Genomic DNA, 20,361 nt, shown 5'->3' on the forward strand with positions numbered 1-20,361 from the left:
CATGCTGTATTTACTGTATATACAGTATACTTACACAGTATACAGTATACGGATCATTCTGCAGTTCATTGATGTGTACATGATTGTTTTGGCATACTGTGGATATGACTTCATGTGATTAGCTTGTGTGGCATGTAGTCTTTGGTCACATATTCGATTCACATGGCTGACATTTTAAAACTGCAGTACACGCTGTGAAGGAAATGCGTTCCATTTCAAAGAGACCATATCATCTGAGGTTTTAGGGCCATGGCGAAATGCAAACTGAGCTCTAGGTGCAGGCTCACAGAGGAACGTACCTCGGGAGTCTTTGGAAAATGCTATTGTAGAGATGATGAAGTAATAAAGCAAGGTGATTTATTATAAAACCACTAACATCAACACAGCATATGCATATTTTTTTCAATGTGAAAAACACTAAGACTGAACTTGTGAGCAAAGTACACAGAACCAAGAACACATGTACAATGCATGTGTATGACTCATAATATTAGGAAATAAACAGTAGAATCACAATTATATTCACCATTGTATTAACAGTTATAGCAGATACAATTTTTAAAACTAATCTGAAATATTTTCAAAGAGAAGTTATTAACCTACTGTATTTCACACTTGCATGTAAGATCACGCTATACACAGCGACAGTTTTTTTATTATACTGCAGGTGTAAAGATTCAATGAGCACAAGGACACTATTTAACAAACAAATCTAGAGTGGATGAAAATATGTAACCTAGAATAGTGTAGAACATTTTTTTGTCACGGATGTCGGAAAGGCATGCTGTGGAATGGCAGGAGAGCGAATAAAGACCCTATGCGTAGTGGCGGGATGGGGGTTAGCCCGGGCTCAGCTGGTCAGACAATGTCGGTATAGAAACCTATGCCCTCAGGCCATGGATGTGGGGCGACCTGGTGCTAGGCGGGTCTCAGGACATCCGAACCTCAATGCTGAGCCCGGGCAGAGTGCAAGACCCGGAAATATATAGCCCCAGACAGAGACACACCAGAAGGACAAGCAAAGCACAGGAAACTAGGGACAGGACAGAGTAGGAGCGCCATCTAGCTGTAGAGGGCATGACATTTGTATGTGCTTCCTAGTGTTTAAGGGAGACGTTGACACATTTTTAATTTGGTTTCACTTTGTGGCGTTAAACAAATAGAGATTGCTGGCCTAATCTGGCTGTGTTTTACTCCCACCATACATATAAACACCGAAAGTTGGGAGTTTGATTCCAGTCAATGTGTAACTTGTACTGCTAAGAAATATACCTCTTGGTTTTCATTTGGAGATAACTAATATGATAAAATGCATCTGGATTACTCTGTACTAAGCTAAGTGCTTCACATACAGTATTTCATTGAAAATATTAGTATTACAATTGATAGGAATAGAAGCAATTGTGTTTGTTAGTGAAACACTTTTGGAAAGTAACCTCTTGCCACAACACCAAAGCTTTATGCTACTTACAAACATGCTTGATGAAGCCTGCACTACAGAAAAGTAGTATCAAAAGTTCTACATACTGTATTATAGGAGATTGTTCTATATAGGAGAAACTATAAGAGTTCTAATTCATAGGTAAAAAATCCTGATTGAGAGAAATAAAGTCCTACATTTTTTTTCCTTGTCGCAGTAGATAGTCTGACACCATGACTTAACAATACATAAGACAAATTATGCCGTAAATACATCAAAATGCATATTAAATTTATTACAAAACCACTAACATCAACACAGCCCATGCATATTTTTCAGTCTCAAAATGCTTCCTACCAAGAGTTACTGTACATAAGATAGGGGAACCTGTCTTTTCTCTTTTTCTTGTTCCTGATGTACAAATCATTTTAATAGATATGCATACCTGAAAAACAGCTTTTTATTGTTTACTACAGAAAACACAAGAAGCCTGTGCACGATTTCAACCGCACATCAGACTTCTGTAATATTTGAAAATATTTGTATGTAGTAAGTAAATACATTTTGAATACACTATCTTCAGTACTTCATTTAAATTGGAACTGTTTTACAATTATAAATCCATCAGTTTTCTAACCTGCTTTATCTAGTACAGCTTCACGGGGCAGCTGGTATCATATCAAATTCAGCATGTTGTGGAAATCTGAATCCCCTCACAAAGTGTGTGCGTGCGGTGGAAATCTGAAGTACACTCATGCCCTGGTATCCGAACCTAATTTGTTCCTGAAAATCTGTTTGGACGGCAGGAGATCGTAAATTGAAAATAAAAATTCCATTATTTCTTATGGGCAAAATCCCACCCCGTTCCGAACTGAAGACAAGTTCACTCAAAGTTGAGGAATACACTGATAACAAGATCACTTCCTAACAAGGGTTAGGTATACTTTTGACAAAATAACAGTAGATGTTATAGACTGCAGAGGGAGATGATGAAGTTAACAGACTATATGTTTACATACTGTAGATACTGAAATGAGAATTGTATTTAAGATTTTGTGTAGTTGCTTGGATTGAACTGTGTGTTGGATGCACATAAATTGAAGGAATGGGCAAACATAGCTGATGCTGATCTACAGAGCCAGCATCTTAAGATGTTTATATTCAGGGTCAATTTGTTTAAATAACTAACTAGGTATGGATACTGATGAGCAAGAGAGGTGGAAAGGTTGTTTAAGCTAGTACTATAAAATAATTTATCCTCAGTGAGATGCTGCTATATCATGGTGGGTTTCTAACACTGTGTATAGCTCCATCGACACAGTGCCTTTACTTCCATCCATTTTCTCATCTCTTTATCCAGTACAGAGGATTTGGATCCTATCCCAGCAAGCAACGGACGCAAGGCAGAATACACCCTGGACATAGCACCAGTCCATCGCAGGACAGACAAACAGACACAAACACACACACCACACCAGGGCCAGCTTTCCTATAAGGCTATTAACCTACCTTTATGTTTTGGAGTGCGAGAGGAAATCATATCACACATATGGAGAAAAACCACGGACCCCAGAGAGAACATGCAAACTTCACACACCACTTCGACACCTTTAGAAATGGATGGCTTAGTTATATTTCTAGTTCACAGGTTTGCATGCATAATTTAATTTCGAAAGCCACTCAGACATCTGGTACTATTGTTGTATTTATGGAAAAAAAAACATACAAAAAGCATGCTAACAACTGTGCCATCCTATTTCTTAGTTAATACATTTTAATTTTATAAACAGTTAACGTCATTAGCAAAATACTTGGAATTCTATTTTACCCTATTTTTTCTTTAATTTTGTATTTAACTTATTTTCTGATAGATTTAATGTATATTTGAACAATGAAAATATATTTTTAGATGTGGGGAAAAGTGCAACAATTTATTACAGTGCTAAATTTAATATTATTGATTACTAATAGTTTATGCTAACACCTAACTTTCTTAATTAGATGTATTTAGAACAATGAACTAAGTGTGACATAACATTCAGAAATAAAATCGAGAATAGGTTTGTGGTGTTTGTATAGATGAAACTTTTCTAAAATGTATAACAAAATTAAAGATAATTAAAATCTGTAATATTTCCACCTGAAATTTTATTAGAAAGTACAATAAGTTCCTGCTTTGTCTAACGATGGTATCAGAAAATAATCTAAGTGGTGAGAAAGCTGTACTTAATGATAATTAAGGGACTTAGAAGTCAAAGAAAATGATTTACGTTGTTTAATTTAATTTAATTTAATGATTAAGTTATGAATTCAGACGCAATTGGTGCCATTCGCACCCCGTTCTGTAGAACAGCCATTAAACTCCGTGCCTCCTCCCTCTCTTGGTGCCAGCCAGCTGAGCTAAGGGGACAACACACCTTTTGTTTTTTTTATCAACACGAATGGCAAATGATTTTTATTTTTTAAAATGAAATAAAAAATAAGATTCAATGACATGTTCCTGCCTAACTCAAACATTGTGTGACTTTAAAAGCTGTAAAAAATGGTTTAGATAGTTAAAAACTACCTTTTAATTAAACATTTAAAAAACTTGAATTTCTTAAAAGTTGTACTGATTTAATACCTCTTGATAATAATATTAATATGGAGTCGTGTAACTAAGCAGCTAAAATATCACAAGGGGACATTTTGAAATGTTATGCCCCTCTTCTTTTTATGTTCAGCTACTAAAATTTCCCTTTTAGTTGTAAAATTCCATATTAATATTCAATATTTAAAAGATTAAAACATGCACAGTATAGGATTTAATGATTAAATGATTTCACTAACAACCAATGTTGTCCTTGGCTTTTTTATCGGCCTGTAAGTAAAAATGAACATGTCATTAATGATAAAACAAAACAACTGTTTACCCACGTAGAAACATAAATATTTTGCAGTTATGTGTAACACATGGACATCAGAAGATGTACAGTAGTCTCACTTTACCGTACAGAACAAAATTAGCAACTCATTGACAAATTAGTTTTTCACTTTTTGATGCTACATCTGGATATTTCCATTTTCTTTTATAATCTATTATTTTGGAAACCAGCTTGGGATCCATTAACACACTTTTATTTGTCTTTATTCCTTTCGTTGCCATGACAGAAAATTTAAAACTTCCAGACATGCAGACCTTTAAATGCATTGTATACTAGTCTCCAATTGTCACATCCAACCTTCCCCTGCCACCAGCTAAAGACTTAAATGGGTCAGACAGATCTGTGAGAGCCCCGTGCCAATGGAGGACTGCGCTGTTCCAGGCTTTGCTATGTCAGCCCTGTGTCAGGAGCCATGCAGGCAGAAAATCCAAACTGGTTCCCTGTCTACCAGAAGATAGTGCTACTGTCACAGGGAAATCTTTCCTGCTACTTGAACAGTGATCCTCCTGGGCCCACAGCAATTCCACCATCGATTCTGGCTTGCAGACATTGCAGACCCATGATTCTGGGCTTTGAAATCCTATAGCAGGTTTGTGATAATTTAGACCTCTCAGTCCCGCATGTCCACGTGGGGCTCCAACCAATTCCCAGAGACCCCAGAGCTGATGACGGCAAAGGGTCACACCTTGCTTTAGGTACAGTATTGAAGAAGATAAGAGAAAAGCCCGGGAAGTGAGATAATATCATTTTCTTGTTTTTGTATGTTTTTGCAAACTATGCAGTCTAGTGGCTTGACGTAGGCTTTGGGCTCAAATATATATAGAGATGCTGCCTGTCCTTGGTCAGTAAGATAAGGGGCATGTATTTGGTAAGCTGGCTGTACGCCCAGAATATGAAAAGAACTAACTGTTGTCTAGTCTGCAACTTAGATATAATTAATTGGCAGGTGTTGCTGTTTTATCATTTGTTTAGAATATGTCATAGTAACTCTTTGTGTTTTAAGGTATAAAGGACCATCTTCAGCTACTTATTTTTTAAGTCTGGTGGTTGCAAGCCTGACTTCCATATGCATATGAATAAAGGACTTCTGCTTCACAGACACCTGAACTTTGTCATTTGTTTGACACTACAGTACCAAGGCAATAGCTTGGGAGCAGCTGTGAATCACCCAAGAAGATGATAATAAGGGGTCCTGGCTTACTTCATGAGCCAGGCGATGCCAACCCACAATTCAAAGCAGGGTAGCAAGGGGGCAGTATCTTGAAGGTCAGGAGGTCAACCTCCAAGACCTCACCACCACCTACAGATGCGAGGTACGCTGTGTTAAAACGCGGTGGGTGTCGTGCAGCATACCGCATGTTAATTAAAATATGATAATAGTATCTGGAAGCACCTTGTAAAACCTCCAGGTGGAGCTAATGAAGCTTAACATCTCATGTACATGTACTGTAAAAAAATTAAAGTTGTACTGATTTAATACCACTTGATAGTAGTATTAATATGGTTGTGTAACTAAGCAGCTAAGATATTTTGGAAACATATTTTGGACATTTTGGAAACATTTTGACATTAGCTTTTTTTTTAAAGCTTGTATTGCTCTTGTAGTGGTAATGGAGAACATACTATACAGTATGTTGAAACCGTACCATGACAGTGAAGACATGAAGAAGGCTCGACGGCCGAAACGTTGTGTTCTCTTTCTTTGTTTCAGCATGGAATAAACCTATTACTTATTCCTTTGCAAAATTTCCCTTTAGTTGTAAAATTCCATATTAATATTTGATATTAAGCGGATTAAACATGCATGGTAAAGAGATTAAATGAAGTAATCGTTTCACTTACAACCAATGCACCACAAGTGACGTCTGTCGTTCATTTTGGCCAGCCAATCATGTACTGCAGTATAACGTGCTAAACTGTAGATAATTTCACGCTGTATGGGGTTTTACCGTGCATTTTGAAAGGCTGCATCTGTATATGTTTTGTTGAAGCACTTCAAATTGCCACTTTGACCCGTGCTTGAGAACTTGCAATGACTTGGTGTGCATTTAGGTGACCATTAATTTTGCATTTATCATCCAGGTAAAAAAGTTTTGATATGATGGTGGTTTTTGGAATGAAGACCTTAGATGATGTGGAATTCTCCTTTTTGTTTCATTCCTCCTCTTCCAAATCAAGAGGCAGGTGACCTACTTATTCTTGATAAATTCAATCTTATCTTCACATTTCACATATGTCACATATACAGTATATAACACACTTTGAAAAAACTGCTATATGTTCCATTCATAAATCCTTATTTTTTCTTTATTTTGAAACGTCAGTGATTTTGGCCTTTACCTCACAAATAGAGGTAGTCTATCATTTAAACCAGTTTTTCTTCTTTTATCCTTTTTGTTTATATCTGTCAAAGTCTTAACGTTTAATCTTTTGAAATTTATCAAGAAATGGCTTAGACAATTTTAATCTGTCTAAACTTTTAACATCTTTCTATCAACATAAGAGTTTTCAATACTTGTGACAGTTGTGACCAAATTAGTATTTGGTTGTAAAATCTGACTTTTGAGATTCAAAATGGACAGTGTGACAAGGGTGTCATTGTAACCAATAATGCAGGCATCATAAATACAGTACAAGCTGACAGGTCTTCTAATCTAGTGAAATTTACTACATTGGTGATATACATGGTATCATATCATTGATCCTTTCCATTATACAGCTTTTTACACTGTTCACTAGCTTGCCTTATAACATGACTTTTACGAGCCCCAGTTATACTGAATATTATTTCATGCTTTGGTGCAGTCCCATTGACAAATTTCCAACACCTCTAGAGACAGATTTCTATTTTGTTCCTGGTGAAAATATTTGATTAGTAGAGATAATAATTTGTAGAAATCCATCAACATATTTGCTCATTTTATCTTAGCTTTCTATCGTGTGTTTCAAAATTCAAAGTGCAGTTAGTTTATCAGTTGGGTTATAAAGTTGGCTTTAACATTATTCCCATTGTGAAAGTGAAAGGAGTGTGTGAAAGTGTCAATGTGCATTTATAGTCTCATTTAATTACTGGCTTTGTTATAGTAGTAGTGCAGCCTACAGAATTTGAGAGACGTCGGGACGTTCAGTGGTTAACACATAGGTATCTATAAGCTAAATGTAATATAAAAACATTTAAAAAATCAATAAGCAATACCCTGACAACACTGTGAACACACTCTGACATCACTGCCACCTACTCTCCGAAGTTGGTTTATCTGGAAATAATATTATATTAGAAGCTATTTTTACCACTGGATCTTCATTAATCAACTAATCAGACATACACATTACACATGACCATTCATTGGAATGAACACATTTTTACATATTAACTGCACTTTTCTGTAGTATTTGCTAAGTCTTAGAATACAAAGTGACCATATTTCAAAGTTCAAAAGTTGTAGTAACTTTTTAGAACATGGAACTTTATGTAAAACACTTTATTTTGGCATTAAAAGATAAGCAATATTATACATTATAAACTAAAAATAAGAAAGTATGCCAGAGATGGATAGGCTGTAGGTTGTCACATTATGATCTATCTGTAACCTAGAATACTAGTAGTGAATATTTTCTACACCACAGAGAGAATATAATATCATACCAGCAGCAAGGACTCTCTCATGTACAGTATATAGAACTCTTCCATTGTGCTCAGCCTCTTGACGTGGAATTGGGAGTCCAACGGTTCTGTACACCTTCCCACTCCTCAATTCATCTTTGATCTCTATCAGGAGACTCAATACCCACTTCTGAAACTCTGAAATCATTCACATTTTGTATCAGCATTTGAAAGGAATTAGGTCAGGATTTTCTTACACTATTGTTATATTAGCATTACTGTAGTGTTGCTAATGTGCTACATGCAATTTATAATCTTAAAAATTTTAAATTCCCACATTTGAAGTTGATTTTGTGTGATCTTCACCTTCACACTATTTTATGTGCCATTTATTGCTTATTAACGTACTATTTTAAGCAAAATAATATTAAGTAAGACCTGTATGTATTCAAATAGTATTATTATTATTTCACACCTGAAGAAGGCTCCACGGCCGAAACGTTGTGTTTTTTCTCTCTTCTTTTTTTCAGCATGGAATAAACCTATTACTTGTTCCTTATTATTATTTATACTTACTCATCAAAAGAGGATTGCTGAGATTTTTGCAGATTTCTTCTTCGTTGAAAAACGTGACAGTATTTAACCAAAATGGCAACTAACGAATATCAGCAATGCATTGTGGTATATAACCGGAAAAGTTACTGTGTTAGATATGTTTTCAATGTCAATAATATGTGCGTTTATTAATGTTGTTGACATTACGGTTGCAATTTAACATTGATAATACATCGCGGCAATGTGCCCCCTTCTGTGTGCGGATGTGCAACTTTAACGCATGCAGTTAGTAAGGAAACGGTCACTGTTGTAAGGTTTTATATATAATGACATTATAGAATAGGATGGGAACAGGCCTGGCATCACGGGGGGAGGGAGGAGTGTCGCCCCCTCAGTTCTGAGCAAAAGGATTTTTGAACACTTTCTCTCAATTAACCTGCACCCTAAAAAAATGTTGTACTTTGTCAATAGTCAGATAACACTAATTGACACTAACAGTCACTCGGACTGCTTGATGTGCAGGAGGGCTATCCGTCCAGGAACACATCAGTGTCACTATTAGATGTCAACATTACGATCCTGTTTGCTCAGGTGGACCGATTCCTTGCAGTAGTTTATCCTTATACTTAAAATCGTTATAGAACTAGGACTAGTTATAGCAGTCTGTGCTTTCTGTTGGATTTACAATTATTTTTTCTTAACGATTCAGAACCTCGTTACCGTCGATGTATCATCGAAAAAATGAACGCGTGTGGTACTTTGTCGCTCCAGGCAATACTAACCGCGAGAGTGCCGATAAATGTAAACTGAACTTCATTGCAAATACCACATTGCTAGTCGTTATCTTCTATCATGAAGCACTTATCAATGGCATAGTTGCGAGATTTCATTTGGGTAGCTGCAATTTACTGCTCAGTTTCAACTGAAATATCACCGTACCCTCAGAATTTCAGACGCCCCCCTACAGATTTTCCCCGGGCACCGCGACCTGATGGGGGACGGGGTGTCCATGAAATGGTATTTACTTTTCTATAAAAATAGAAAATCTATAGGCATTCAAACATTTTACTATTTTTTTCAGGCAGATGGCAAGACCCCCTCCGCAAAACCCCTGTATGCAAAGCTGTGTAAATAAATTACTGCGAAAATAATTTCCTTCGTACACTATGCAGATTGCCGTCATACTCCTAGTTGCGGCACACACGATATATAAAAAGCCTCAGGCACTGCGTTAGATGTGTTTTCGACGTTATATATGCGTTTATTAATGTTGTCGATTTTACGGTTGCAATTCAACATTGATTATACATCGCGGCAATGTATATATACGTATAGCCGTATTTTCGCCGTGATATATACGTATATTTGACGAATCGCTGCCCACTGGGAAAGGTAGGGAATAAAAATAAAGAAAACTTTTTTAAAAAAACAACTATTTCTGTGCAGAAAAAAAACATTCCTACCACAGATTAAAAAAATACCAAATGAAAATAATCATCTCTGGTGAGTATACAGTACATAGCAATTCCAGTTATCAAAATAAAACTAAATAAATGTAATTAATTTCCTCTGTTTTCGTATGAACTGGCTTAAAAGACATATGGTGATCAGTAAATAGGTACTATGATTAGTTAAAAACATGGTCAGTTTGCAGGGTATCATCAGGGATTTTCCTGTATTAAGCTGCATTCATTATTCCCTCTGTCCTCACAAATGCCTCTGTCTCTGCTGTTGAAAACCATCCCCACCATGCTTCATGGTAGGGATGGTGTTACACTACTGATGATCCGGGTTTGATTTGAGCCAGGTATAGCACTTTGCATTTAGCCCTAAGAGATCATTTTGGTTTCATAAGACCAGAGAACCTTTGCAACACAAACTCGGGGTGCTCCACATGCTGTTATGTGGCCTTTTCATGGGAGTTAATTCTATCTAGTCACTCTCCAAAGGTAAAATGTGTGTAATGCTGCAGAGATTGTTTTCCTCGAAAGGTTCTCCCATCTCATTCATGTAGGGTCTTCATTGGGTTCTTTAGTTATTTTGTGATCAAGGCCAGGTTGCTTAGTTTTGGAGGACAGCCTCTAGGAAGAGTTTGGGTGGTTCAGTATTCTTTACATTGACTCATGATGACTGTGCCCCTGATTGCACAGTTGTCAAGGTATGTCTGAACTGAGAGATCAGTTCTCAATATATGTTTGCATACCCCTTAGAAGATCCATGCGACCTCACAAGTTTATTACGGAACTGTACAGCTACTTGTTCTTTATGGTAGACCTTCTGTTCTGACATGCACTGTCAGAATGTCAATGTTAATTCTTGGACTTTTTAATACATACAGTATTTGTGACCTTTCTACAGGATTTGCTGATCCACTTGTTTTAGTTTAATCTGGAATGTTGACCTATTTATTAACTATACAGAATTTAGATCACTGATAAATAACTGAGAACAACAGTGATGCTGCATGAGATTACTACAAGGAATTAGGTCTCCTTAACCAGTATGCAAAATAAGTTGCTCCTGCTGGGTGAAACTAATTTTCAGAAAGCCACTGCATACAGATAAACCCATACATAAGGCAAGGGTGAACTCCATTGGACATGATGTGTTTGGCAGTTATTATGCAGAAGTGCATAAAAATGATAGAACGGAAACATTCTCAAGCAACTAGATCCATCAAGCTAGTAGTAAAATACTGCCTGTAATTCCATCAGACCTTATGTGAATTTCCACTTGTAATATTAATTTAGCATTTTTTGCATTGACAGAGAAGCTAGGCATTCCAACATGCAAGAGTGAATTACTTGCTTAATTCAGTGAATTATGATAGCAGAAAAGCATCTACACCACACTGAAGGAATTTACTTACATGCTTCTGACATATTACTTATGTCATAATTGAATGGTGAGAACTTCACAATTTTGGCATCTCCTTTTAGTTCATGACTAATGATACAACGTCACAGCATTTTTTATTGAAACTTTTTAGTTAAATATTTTTTAATATATACAAAAAGAAGCTGGAAGTGGTTAATTAATAAAAAATTCTCGAAAAGAGTAGGGGTGTAACCCCGGTGTCCTGGCCAAATTTCCCATTGGCCCTTACCAATCATAGCCTCCTAATAATCCCCATCTATGAATTGGCTACATTACTTTGCTCTCCTCCCCCACTGATAGCTGATGTGTGGCGAGCGTTCTGGCGCACTATGGCTGCCGTCGCATCATCCAGGTGGATGCTGCACATTGGTGGTGGTGGAGGGGAGTCCCCATTACCTGTAAAGCGCTTTGAGTGGAGTGTCCAGAAAAGTGCTATATACTGTAAGTGTAAGCAATTATTATATTATTATTAAAAAATAAACTAAAGAGGGAGGGAATGGTCTAACTGGAGTGATTAACTAAGTGAACTACTGTACTACAAGGTTCTTCATCTAAGATCACAGTTCTTCATGATTTATGCAACATGTGTGAATGTTTTAAGGGTAATATTGTGGAATAGCTAATGCTGCTTCTTTATGGTACTTGGATCCTTGATGTAATTCCAAATTAGTTTGTTCTGTGGGTAATTAGCAATGGTGGACTGGTGTACAATGATCCTGCCTACACCAGTGCCCTGGTGTACACCAAGCTAGTGTGCTTCTCAGGTATACCCAACTGGTCTGTGAATTCACCATAAAAGAGATCAAGCTGATCTAAAGGCTAAAAAAAACTCTTTTTATTCTACAACAAAGATGACACCAAGGGGGCTTGATTAAAGAATTGTATTTCAAAGTTCTCAAAGACATGGAGGACTTCTCAGTGTACTTCTTCAGAAACACCAGTGAAACACAAACCAGGGGACATAGGCAGAACCTACACAGAAGCACATTTAAAACCAAGAACAGGAGGTGTGTTGTGAGAAACAGGAACTACTAACAGATTACTAGACTAGAGTGACCTCCTCTCATTTATAATAATTTTGATGTTCTTACCTGGCACAGTGGCACATTGGTATTGATGACATGGCATGGCATGAAAACCTTAAAAACATTGAGAGCCAAACTGATGTTAGCTTTGCACTCACATTTTCAATGGTAAAATGGATAAATTCATATCATGACTTGGAATGTTGAAGGTGTCAATAACATAACAAAACACTTTAATGTACTGATTAACATCAGTACAATAAAAAACTCAAGTTTCTGGGCAACTAGGCAACTCATCTAAAATCTGAGGATGTGCATCATATTTGGTTTGGACAAGCCTTTGGATCTGGATATTCATCTAAAAGGGCATTCATCTAAAAGGTGTATAGCCAGTGCTGTTATACTTCTTCATAAATCTTTTGTGCTACAAAGCAAAACTGAAGATCAAGAGGGTAGATTTATCTTTTTATCTGGAAAATGGAATTCAGTCACCCTTGTTGATGTACAGTATATGGTCCTAATCCAAACAAAGTTAGAAGTCTAATTCATAAGGTATGCAAATGTGCACATTATTCTTGGAGGAGATTTGAATCTAATACTCAAAAAACAATTGACTCGGCCTTCTAAAGTGGCTGTAGCACTCCACAAACACATCAATGCATAATTTATCAGTATGGTGAATCTTCTATCCATTGAAAAAGCTTTCTTTTCAGAGACACAAGTCAATTTCAAGAATAGAATACTTATTAATTTGTCAAGATATCCTATAGCACACTAAGGATACAATTATTTATCCCAGAATTATTTTTGATTACAGCCCTCTAGTTACTATTTTTGCTAGCAGACAAATAAGCACCATTAGGAAGATGGAAAATCAATAATTCATTACTTACAGAACATGATATTAAAATTCACTTATAGAAGGTAAGAAATGAACTTAAATTAACTTCTGTTTCTGGCCTTAATATTATTTGGGAATTATTTAAATGCTGCTTAAACCTCTGTGCTCTCCAAAATAAAAGATAGAGTTAAATTTATCTGAAAAACTTAAGTGAGCAGAATTGGGATAATCTCACATGTTTACAGTTACAATACAAAGAATTAAAACAGAATTTGCATTAAACAGAGCACAACTCAACTACATGTACTCTGGATGCTAAGAAAACCTTTGACATGAATGGAACTGTTTAATTGGTTAAAACTGTTTGGTTATGGCCCTAATTTTATTAAATGGGTTGCATTCCTATATCATCAGCCACAAGCATCTATAATGATTCTACGCAGAATCATGCAGTTCAGGCGTATATTTTGTCTCTAAACTAAGAGAATATTTTTTCTTCACCAAGGCTTAATGCATGCTCTTAAAATTTAAAAGAAAAATATAACAACTGAGTGAATTTTACACTGGCGATCTTTCCTCCAGAGGTATTCCACACAATGCTGCTGAAAAACAGATGTCAGCAATCCACACATTGTCACAATAGATATAAATAAGTCATTCTCTGCATTAGTATTGAAAGTTTTGGTAAGGTGTCAAGTTTACAAGGTTACCTGTGTGGCAAGTCTGAGCTTTTATCTTTTAATCTGCCACTGTTGAACGTTAAGATTGCATAAACAATGCAAGATATCACAGAAATAGAGTATCTGGGATTGCAAGTAAAATCTAACGTACAAACTACTGGAGATGCAAACTTAAGAGATGTATTAAGAGACATGCTTATCTGTATTTAAGGCTTAATTAAGAATTACTTACTGTTTGACTCAGCTCAGTTAAAAGAATGATTCAATTCAGGATAAAAAAAACTGGGTAATAAATGAACAGGATTCAGCATGAGAGGCATTTTTCTTGAAAGCTGTACTATAAGAAGTCCAAAATCACGTACTGATACAGCATCTGAGTATGGCACATTCAGAATGAGAGCACCTCCAAATCAAAACCATTTTTCTCTTCTATAGAAACCATTTTTCTAAATTTTCATTTAAATAAATCTGATTTATCTTGTCAGACATCTCTCTCAAGTAAAGAATTGTATTGTTATGCAAAACTTAATAGCTTTCTAAAACTTTTTCTTATTAACTTGCATTTGCAATTAGATAATTACAGCAATAAATTATTGCAGACCAATACAAAAGTGGAAGCTTGGACTCACACCTTGTGTATTGCAATGTCAGTTATTTTGAGAGTTGTGCGTCTTGTTGGATATCCGATCTCTCCTTGGGGTTCAGATGACAGAGTGGTACACTCTGGCACAATGCTACAGTAGTTAGCCATTTAGAGCCAACAAATTAATTTTTTAGTATAAAATTTTAAATACTATACTCAAAAAATGGAAAAGATGAAGTGGCAAAGCACAGGAATATATGCAAAGTGGAGCAGTGATCATAAAGGACCACCACTATATTTACTGTGGGTCTATCCGTACAGTCTTTCTGGACCTCCACAGTAGAGAAAACAATCACACACTTAAATATTTCAATTCTACTAATATCAACACCAATTATAAAAATACTTTTCTAAGCATTTTTAGACTACTTCTAAGACTGTTGATAATTGAGATTGTTGTTGGACTGACCAAGATGAAAACAAAATTGCATTAATACAGTTTTAATGCAATGTTACAGCACTTAGCAACGATTCTAAAGTGGTTGGGTTTGGATGAGGTTGTTGCCAACATGACCAGAAATGTTGCCTTTCTTACTGAAAGTTTTGTTCAACAGCATTCCATTTCAATGTTCACTTCAAGGAGGGCATCAGACTCCACCAAGGTCTTGGGTTCTCCCTTGTTCATATTTTCATGGACAGTATATCTAGGTGTGGAGTGTGGATACACAATATCATGTCTGTTTCTTTAGTTTGAGAACTTGAGGGTTGCATCTCTACAGCTTGTTGATGATATTGTTCTCTTTGCCTCATCTGACAGTGATCTCTGACACACATTGGAAATGTTGACATCCGAGTATGACACATTCACTATGAAAACTATAATTTCAGAACTTTCTGAGGTCATGGTACTCTCCCAGAAAAGAGTGGCTTGCTCCCTCCAGGTGAAAGGGGAACTGCTGCCCCAAGTGGGTGAGTTTAAGTACCCCAGGGTCTTGTTCACAAGCGAGGAATGGTGCAGACACTGTAACAGACTCTGGTGGTGAAGCAGGAGCAGATGTTTCAGACAAAAGTCTAATGTTTCCTGTTGATCTGCAGTATGTCTGTATTGAGCTATCATTAGTGACCAAAAGAATGAGATTAGATACAAGAAGTGGAATTGAGGTTTCTCTCTAGAGCTTACTCTCCATGGCAATCATGGCAATGCGGCAGGACCCTGCAGTAGAGTCATTGCTCCTCAAGCAATGAGGAGCAATGACTCCTGACAGTTGAGGTGGTTTCGGCATCTGGTGAGGATGCCCCCCAGATGCCTTCTGCTAGACGTTTAAAGAAGGTACTGTCACTAGTTACTACTACTACTACTAAATTCCTTACACTTACTGTATATAGCACTTTTCCAGACACTCCACTTAAAGGTCTTTACAGGCAACAGGGACTCTCCTCCACTAAATATTAATACATATTAATAATATATATTTAATAAATGTTTAATAATATAAAATTAATAAATAGGAGGGTACTTTAGCCAGGACACCGGAAAAACTCCCCTTCTCTTTTCGAGAAACGCCCTGGACCTTTTATAGGACCTCAGTTTTACGTTTCATCCAAAGAACAGCACCTTTTTTACAGTATAGTTTCCCCATCCTTATACAGGGGCTTTAGGATCCACACAGATCACAGGGTGATCTCTCCCTACTGGCTTCACTAATACCTCTTCCAGCAGCAACCTTAGCTTTTCCCAGAATGTTGCCTTCCTTCTTCTGGCCAGGTACACATCTGCGTAGCTTCAGAGGGTTGCCAGTTGTGAGATGCAGGATGATATTAACTATTTATATAAAATTCAAATCACAAATACGCTGCTTTTGTATCTGCAAGGACTCACCCTTATTTCTTATTCTACAGTATACCGTGATTTTGCAGCAACATACGAGTATCTTATTTTACTTTATTCTCATGACGGTGGAGGCTTTTTTGCTTCCGGACAACCAGCTCTCGCTGTTTCTATGGAAACACTTTTTTAAATAAAACAACTTAATTTGTTCTTTTGCAATATTCATGGCATCAGTGCAAAATCTGCTCCATTGCATCTTTACAAAAGAAAACATTTTATTTTACAACAATTTAATCATATAAAAATGAATAGCAGTAGCATCTCTACCAGAAATCTTCCACTTAATATATCATCATAAAACTTGAGACATGGAAACTAAAAGCTTTCAATTCTTGTAACATTAAAACAATATGTTTTCTTTTTTCCTTTGCATTTTATGTTTTTAATGTGCTTTCTGGTTTACAAGGTATCACCTATTTTTTTATAAAAAAATCTTAGAGAAATCTTTTTACTGTATATTATAGAGCTACTTTAGCTGTTTTGTCCTTAGGAATGTCCATTTGTTAGCTGCTATGGCCAGTTTTGGAATCCAAGTAATAAGTTACATATCTGTACATAATTACAACAGGCACAAGCCTACTTTTTGTGATGCACATAAGTTAAACAGACTTAGTGGCAAAATAGTTCCTTGAAAAATCCCACAGAAAAGGAGTCCTGGTACTCATAGTCTCACAAAGCTCTGCAAACTTTCAAGCCTAGTGAAAGATCTTAAAAATAACTGGAGTGTAAATATAAACAACATATGTGTTTGAGGGCTCTCTTGCCATTTAAATTCATCATAGCACTACAAAAAAGAGTCAGGAAAAAAAGTTAAACACATATTACAAAAAGCATGAAATGGCATGAAATTGTTAATTCTATCCATGCCAACAATGCATGCTTAATCCTCAAACTGCATTTGTAAATACTTTTCAAACAAAAGTGCATGAAAAATCTGAATGGCATAACTAATATGACCTTCAAATTACATCTGTTTTCTTCTGGTTTTACTCTTGTACACCAGAAGCTTTACTGGTTTACCACTTCAGTGTTGTATGCTACAGTATATATTATATAAATATAAACAGTTAAGCGTTTTTCATGGCAAGTTCATGTTTACAGCTTAAGGGCAGTTTACATTTGTAGCTGAATTCATCAAAAGGAAGGCAAGCATTAACCTTCTTATTACCCTTGCCCAGGACAAACAATTTTCTGGGATTTTATTCAAAACTAAAGTAAATGACACTCATCCTTGTTCATTTGTGTTCTGAATGTGATAAACACTTTCCTTATATCATATCATCTACAATGTTTGAGCTTCATTTTGAAACATTTTAACTCAAGTAAGAATATTGAGAAATATGAAAAGTAAACATTTCCTCTCACTTTTTATCATCTTAGCTCTCTAAATGTGAAGACATCTGTAACGAATCTAAGACTCATTAACAGAAATTACAGTGGCCATAATATATTCCTAATGTACTATATGTGCAGGATTGCTATAAAAGGCATTTATGACTAACAAAGCATTTCAATTTTGTATTAGAAAACTGCATGACTTTAGCAAGGATAACAAATTGTATAAAATAAAGTTTAAGATTATCCAGATTAATCTGTTTATTTCATCCTCACATATTTGATATTGTTGGGTAGGATTGTGTTTGCAGTTTTGTTCAAACACGATTTCTAATGACCTACAAATTTAAGTCTCATTAAGACCCATCCATAATGTCGTCATTTTAAATGAAATAAATTATGTACAATAACAAATACTGTAAATTAATTAAGTCCATTATCTAAAAAACTAGAAAGAAACCAGATGCTTTCAAAACAACTGGTAAGATATGTTATGATATTAAAAGTGAATGTCTTGAAAAAATAAGTCAAAGCTGCAACAAAATGTGATCATTAGATAGAAAATCTCACTTCCATAAATTTCTTTTTCATGTTTAAAATCAGTATGATATATGAACCTAAGCAAAGAGAAAAAAAATGTGTAGAGAAATAAAACTCTTCCTCTAATCTCCAGCCATTCAGCAAAAACTACTAGCTCAGCTGTGAGAAATGAGGCATTACTACCCTTTGCTTCCCACTCCACAACTTCTACTAAGGCAAAGCTGAAAAAACTGAGGGTATCTATCAGGGCTGGACTCACAGTGGAGAACAATGTTTCATGGGAACAATACTGACATTCATGAAAACATAGTAGTCCCCCCATCCACAACAAAAAAAATGCACCAGCAAGATAAAAAAAATAATAATCTGGTATACACTGCAGGAAATGCTACATCTGCTGATGAAGAAACAAAAAACCATGCCGCAGTGAGATCTATTGCTCTTGTAGCAAGGTCTTCTGGCTTCTGTCTTCTCTCCTGTGTGTGGATGGCACCTTCTCCCTTACATGTTGTAGGCCACATAGATGGGGTCCAGCTGGTCAGCTAGGAAGCCATCCCTCAGATGCATGCGCTGCTTCTCCCCCCGTGAATTAATTGGGATGACACCAGGGTCCACAACCACCACCACCCCTACGATCAGATAGTGCTCCTCCAGGACCACATTGGTCACCAGGGCAACCAAATCCAGAGCCTCTTGCTCTGAACCATCCAGCTCCACCACAACTACCAGGAGGTTGGTCCATGTGAACACAGCACTGACAAACAGAGAAGAGAAAGGGAGAATTACAGATAGCGATATAGACAGAGAGAGCAGCAATGTGCAAAAGTGAATGAGAGAAGGTATCCAGAAACATAATGGAGTAAATGCCATAAATGCATGATGTGTGTAAGATCAGATAAAGTTTTGCATATTCAGTAATACCCTAATAATCTGTGTGGATATAAATACGGTTATTATGTATTGATATCATAACATCTCCCTATACTTTTTATGTTTGTTAATCTATATGTGAAATAATCAACTTTGGCATAGAGATCTACAACAACAAAAAATAGCACAAAAGTATAGACAGTTTGCTTGACAAACAGCACTCCAGCTACTTGCTGAATGCGAGCTTTAAGACTCACCATTCGGCAATGCTCTTATGTGATCTGATGACAGAAGTCTCAATGTCAATGGGGTGGTACCGCATTCCCCGCAACTCCAACGTCTCATCCAGAGACCCCACAACATAGAGTGCATCGTGACGCTCTGGAAAACAGGAGGCAGAACTCGTGTGAACACTTGCGTACCTGTCAGAAAGTCTGTAAACTACCTGCCACTATCCTCTTCTACAGCAAAAAAATACTGTATAACACCTGTAATAAACTGGAATTTGACAATATCATATTATGGTCATTACAGTTGAAATTACAGTACATAACATATAAGCAAGCAAATAATAATTGCTGGCAGTGCAGTACCATTACATATTAACTAAAACAAATATATAGGAATAAATGAACATGAAAGGCAATAGATCTTTTTATTGTAAATGAAACATGTTTAGAACATAAACTAAAAAAAACACCTAATGATTTTACAATATTTATTCCACCCATGTAGCAAAAAGTAGCAGGCAGAGAGCATTTGTACTGTACACTGAAAGCCTTAACACACAAAGAACTCTAATTGTCATTGCAAATATAATTGTATTACTGATAAGTAAGAACTGGCTTATAGCTAAAACAGAAACTCCATTTGGGGTTCTGAGTTTCTCAAGAAACGACTACTTTGGAGAACACTTACCCCCACTGGCATCAGTAAGCTCAGTGCGGCGCAGGAAGCCGAGGTACCCCGTGCGAGCCCACACTGTCTGAGTATCCCCAAAACTCAGTTTGGTGTTGAAGTGGTTGGCATGTAATGCCTCCTCTCCATACACTGTGTAGTAGCCTGTGGCATTATGGGGACTGCTCACCCATATCTGAGAAGACAAAGAAGGGTTAAACAGAATATATGATGCTCATTGTCCCAAAAGAAGTCTGATGTAAGGCAGGTTCTCAACACCTTTGGAGACAAAACAATCTCCAAATTTAAGTCCCACTGCAAA

General features: G+C 36.4%; 1 protein-coding gene across 2 annotated transcripts in view; it reads right to left on the reverse strand.

Moving 5' to 3' along the window:
- Positions 1-16,594: 16,594 nt before the first annotated feature.
- LOC148821799 (disco-interacting protein 2 homolog A) overlaps positions 16,595-20,361 on the reverse strand; it is a 254,394-nt gene continuing 250,627 nt past the window's right edge. Inside the window, exons 36-38 of one of the 2 annotated variants that reach the window (XM_088931048.1) lie at positions 20,061-20,235; positions 19,400-19,523; positions 16,595-19,026 (exon numbers count right to left, since the gene is read on the reverse strand). In XM_088931048.1, coding sequence (XP_088787174.1) covers positions 18,774-19,026; positions 19,400-19,523; positions 20,061-20,235 — 552 coding nt within the window. In that variant the 3' untranslated portion in view covers positions 16,595-18,773. The remainder of the gene's footprint in view (positions 19,027-19,399; positions 19,524-20,060; positions 20,236-20,361) is intronic. The other variant, XM_088931049.1, reaches the window with a different exon arrangement.

Source organism: Atractosteus spatula, chromosome 13 (genome assembly GCF_055471065.1).
Source record: "Atractosteus spatula isolate fAtrSpa1 chromosome 13, fAtrSpa1.hap1, whole genome shotgun sequence".
Taxonomy (NCBI): Eukaryota; Metazoa; Chordata; class Actinopteri; order Semionotiformes; family Lepisosteidae; genus Atractosteus; species Atractosteus spatula.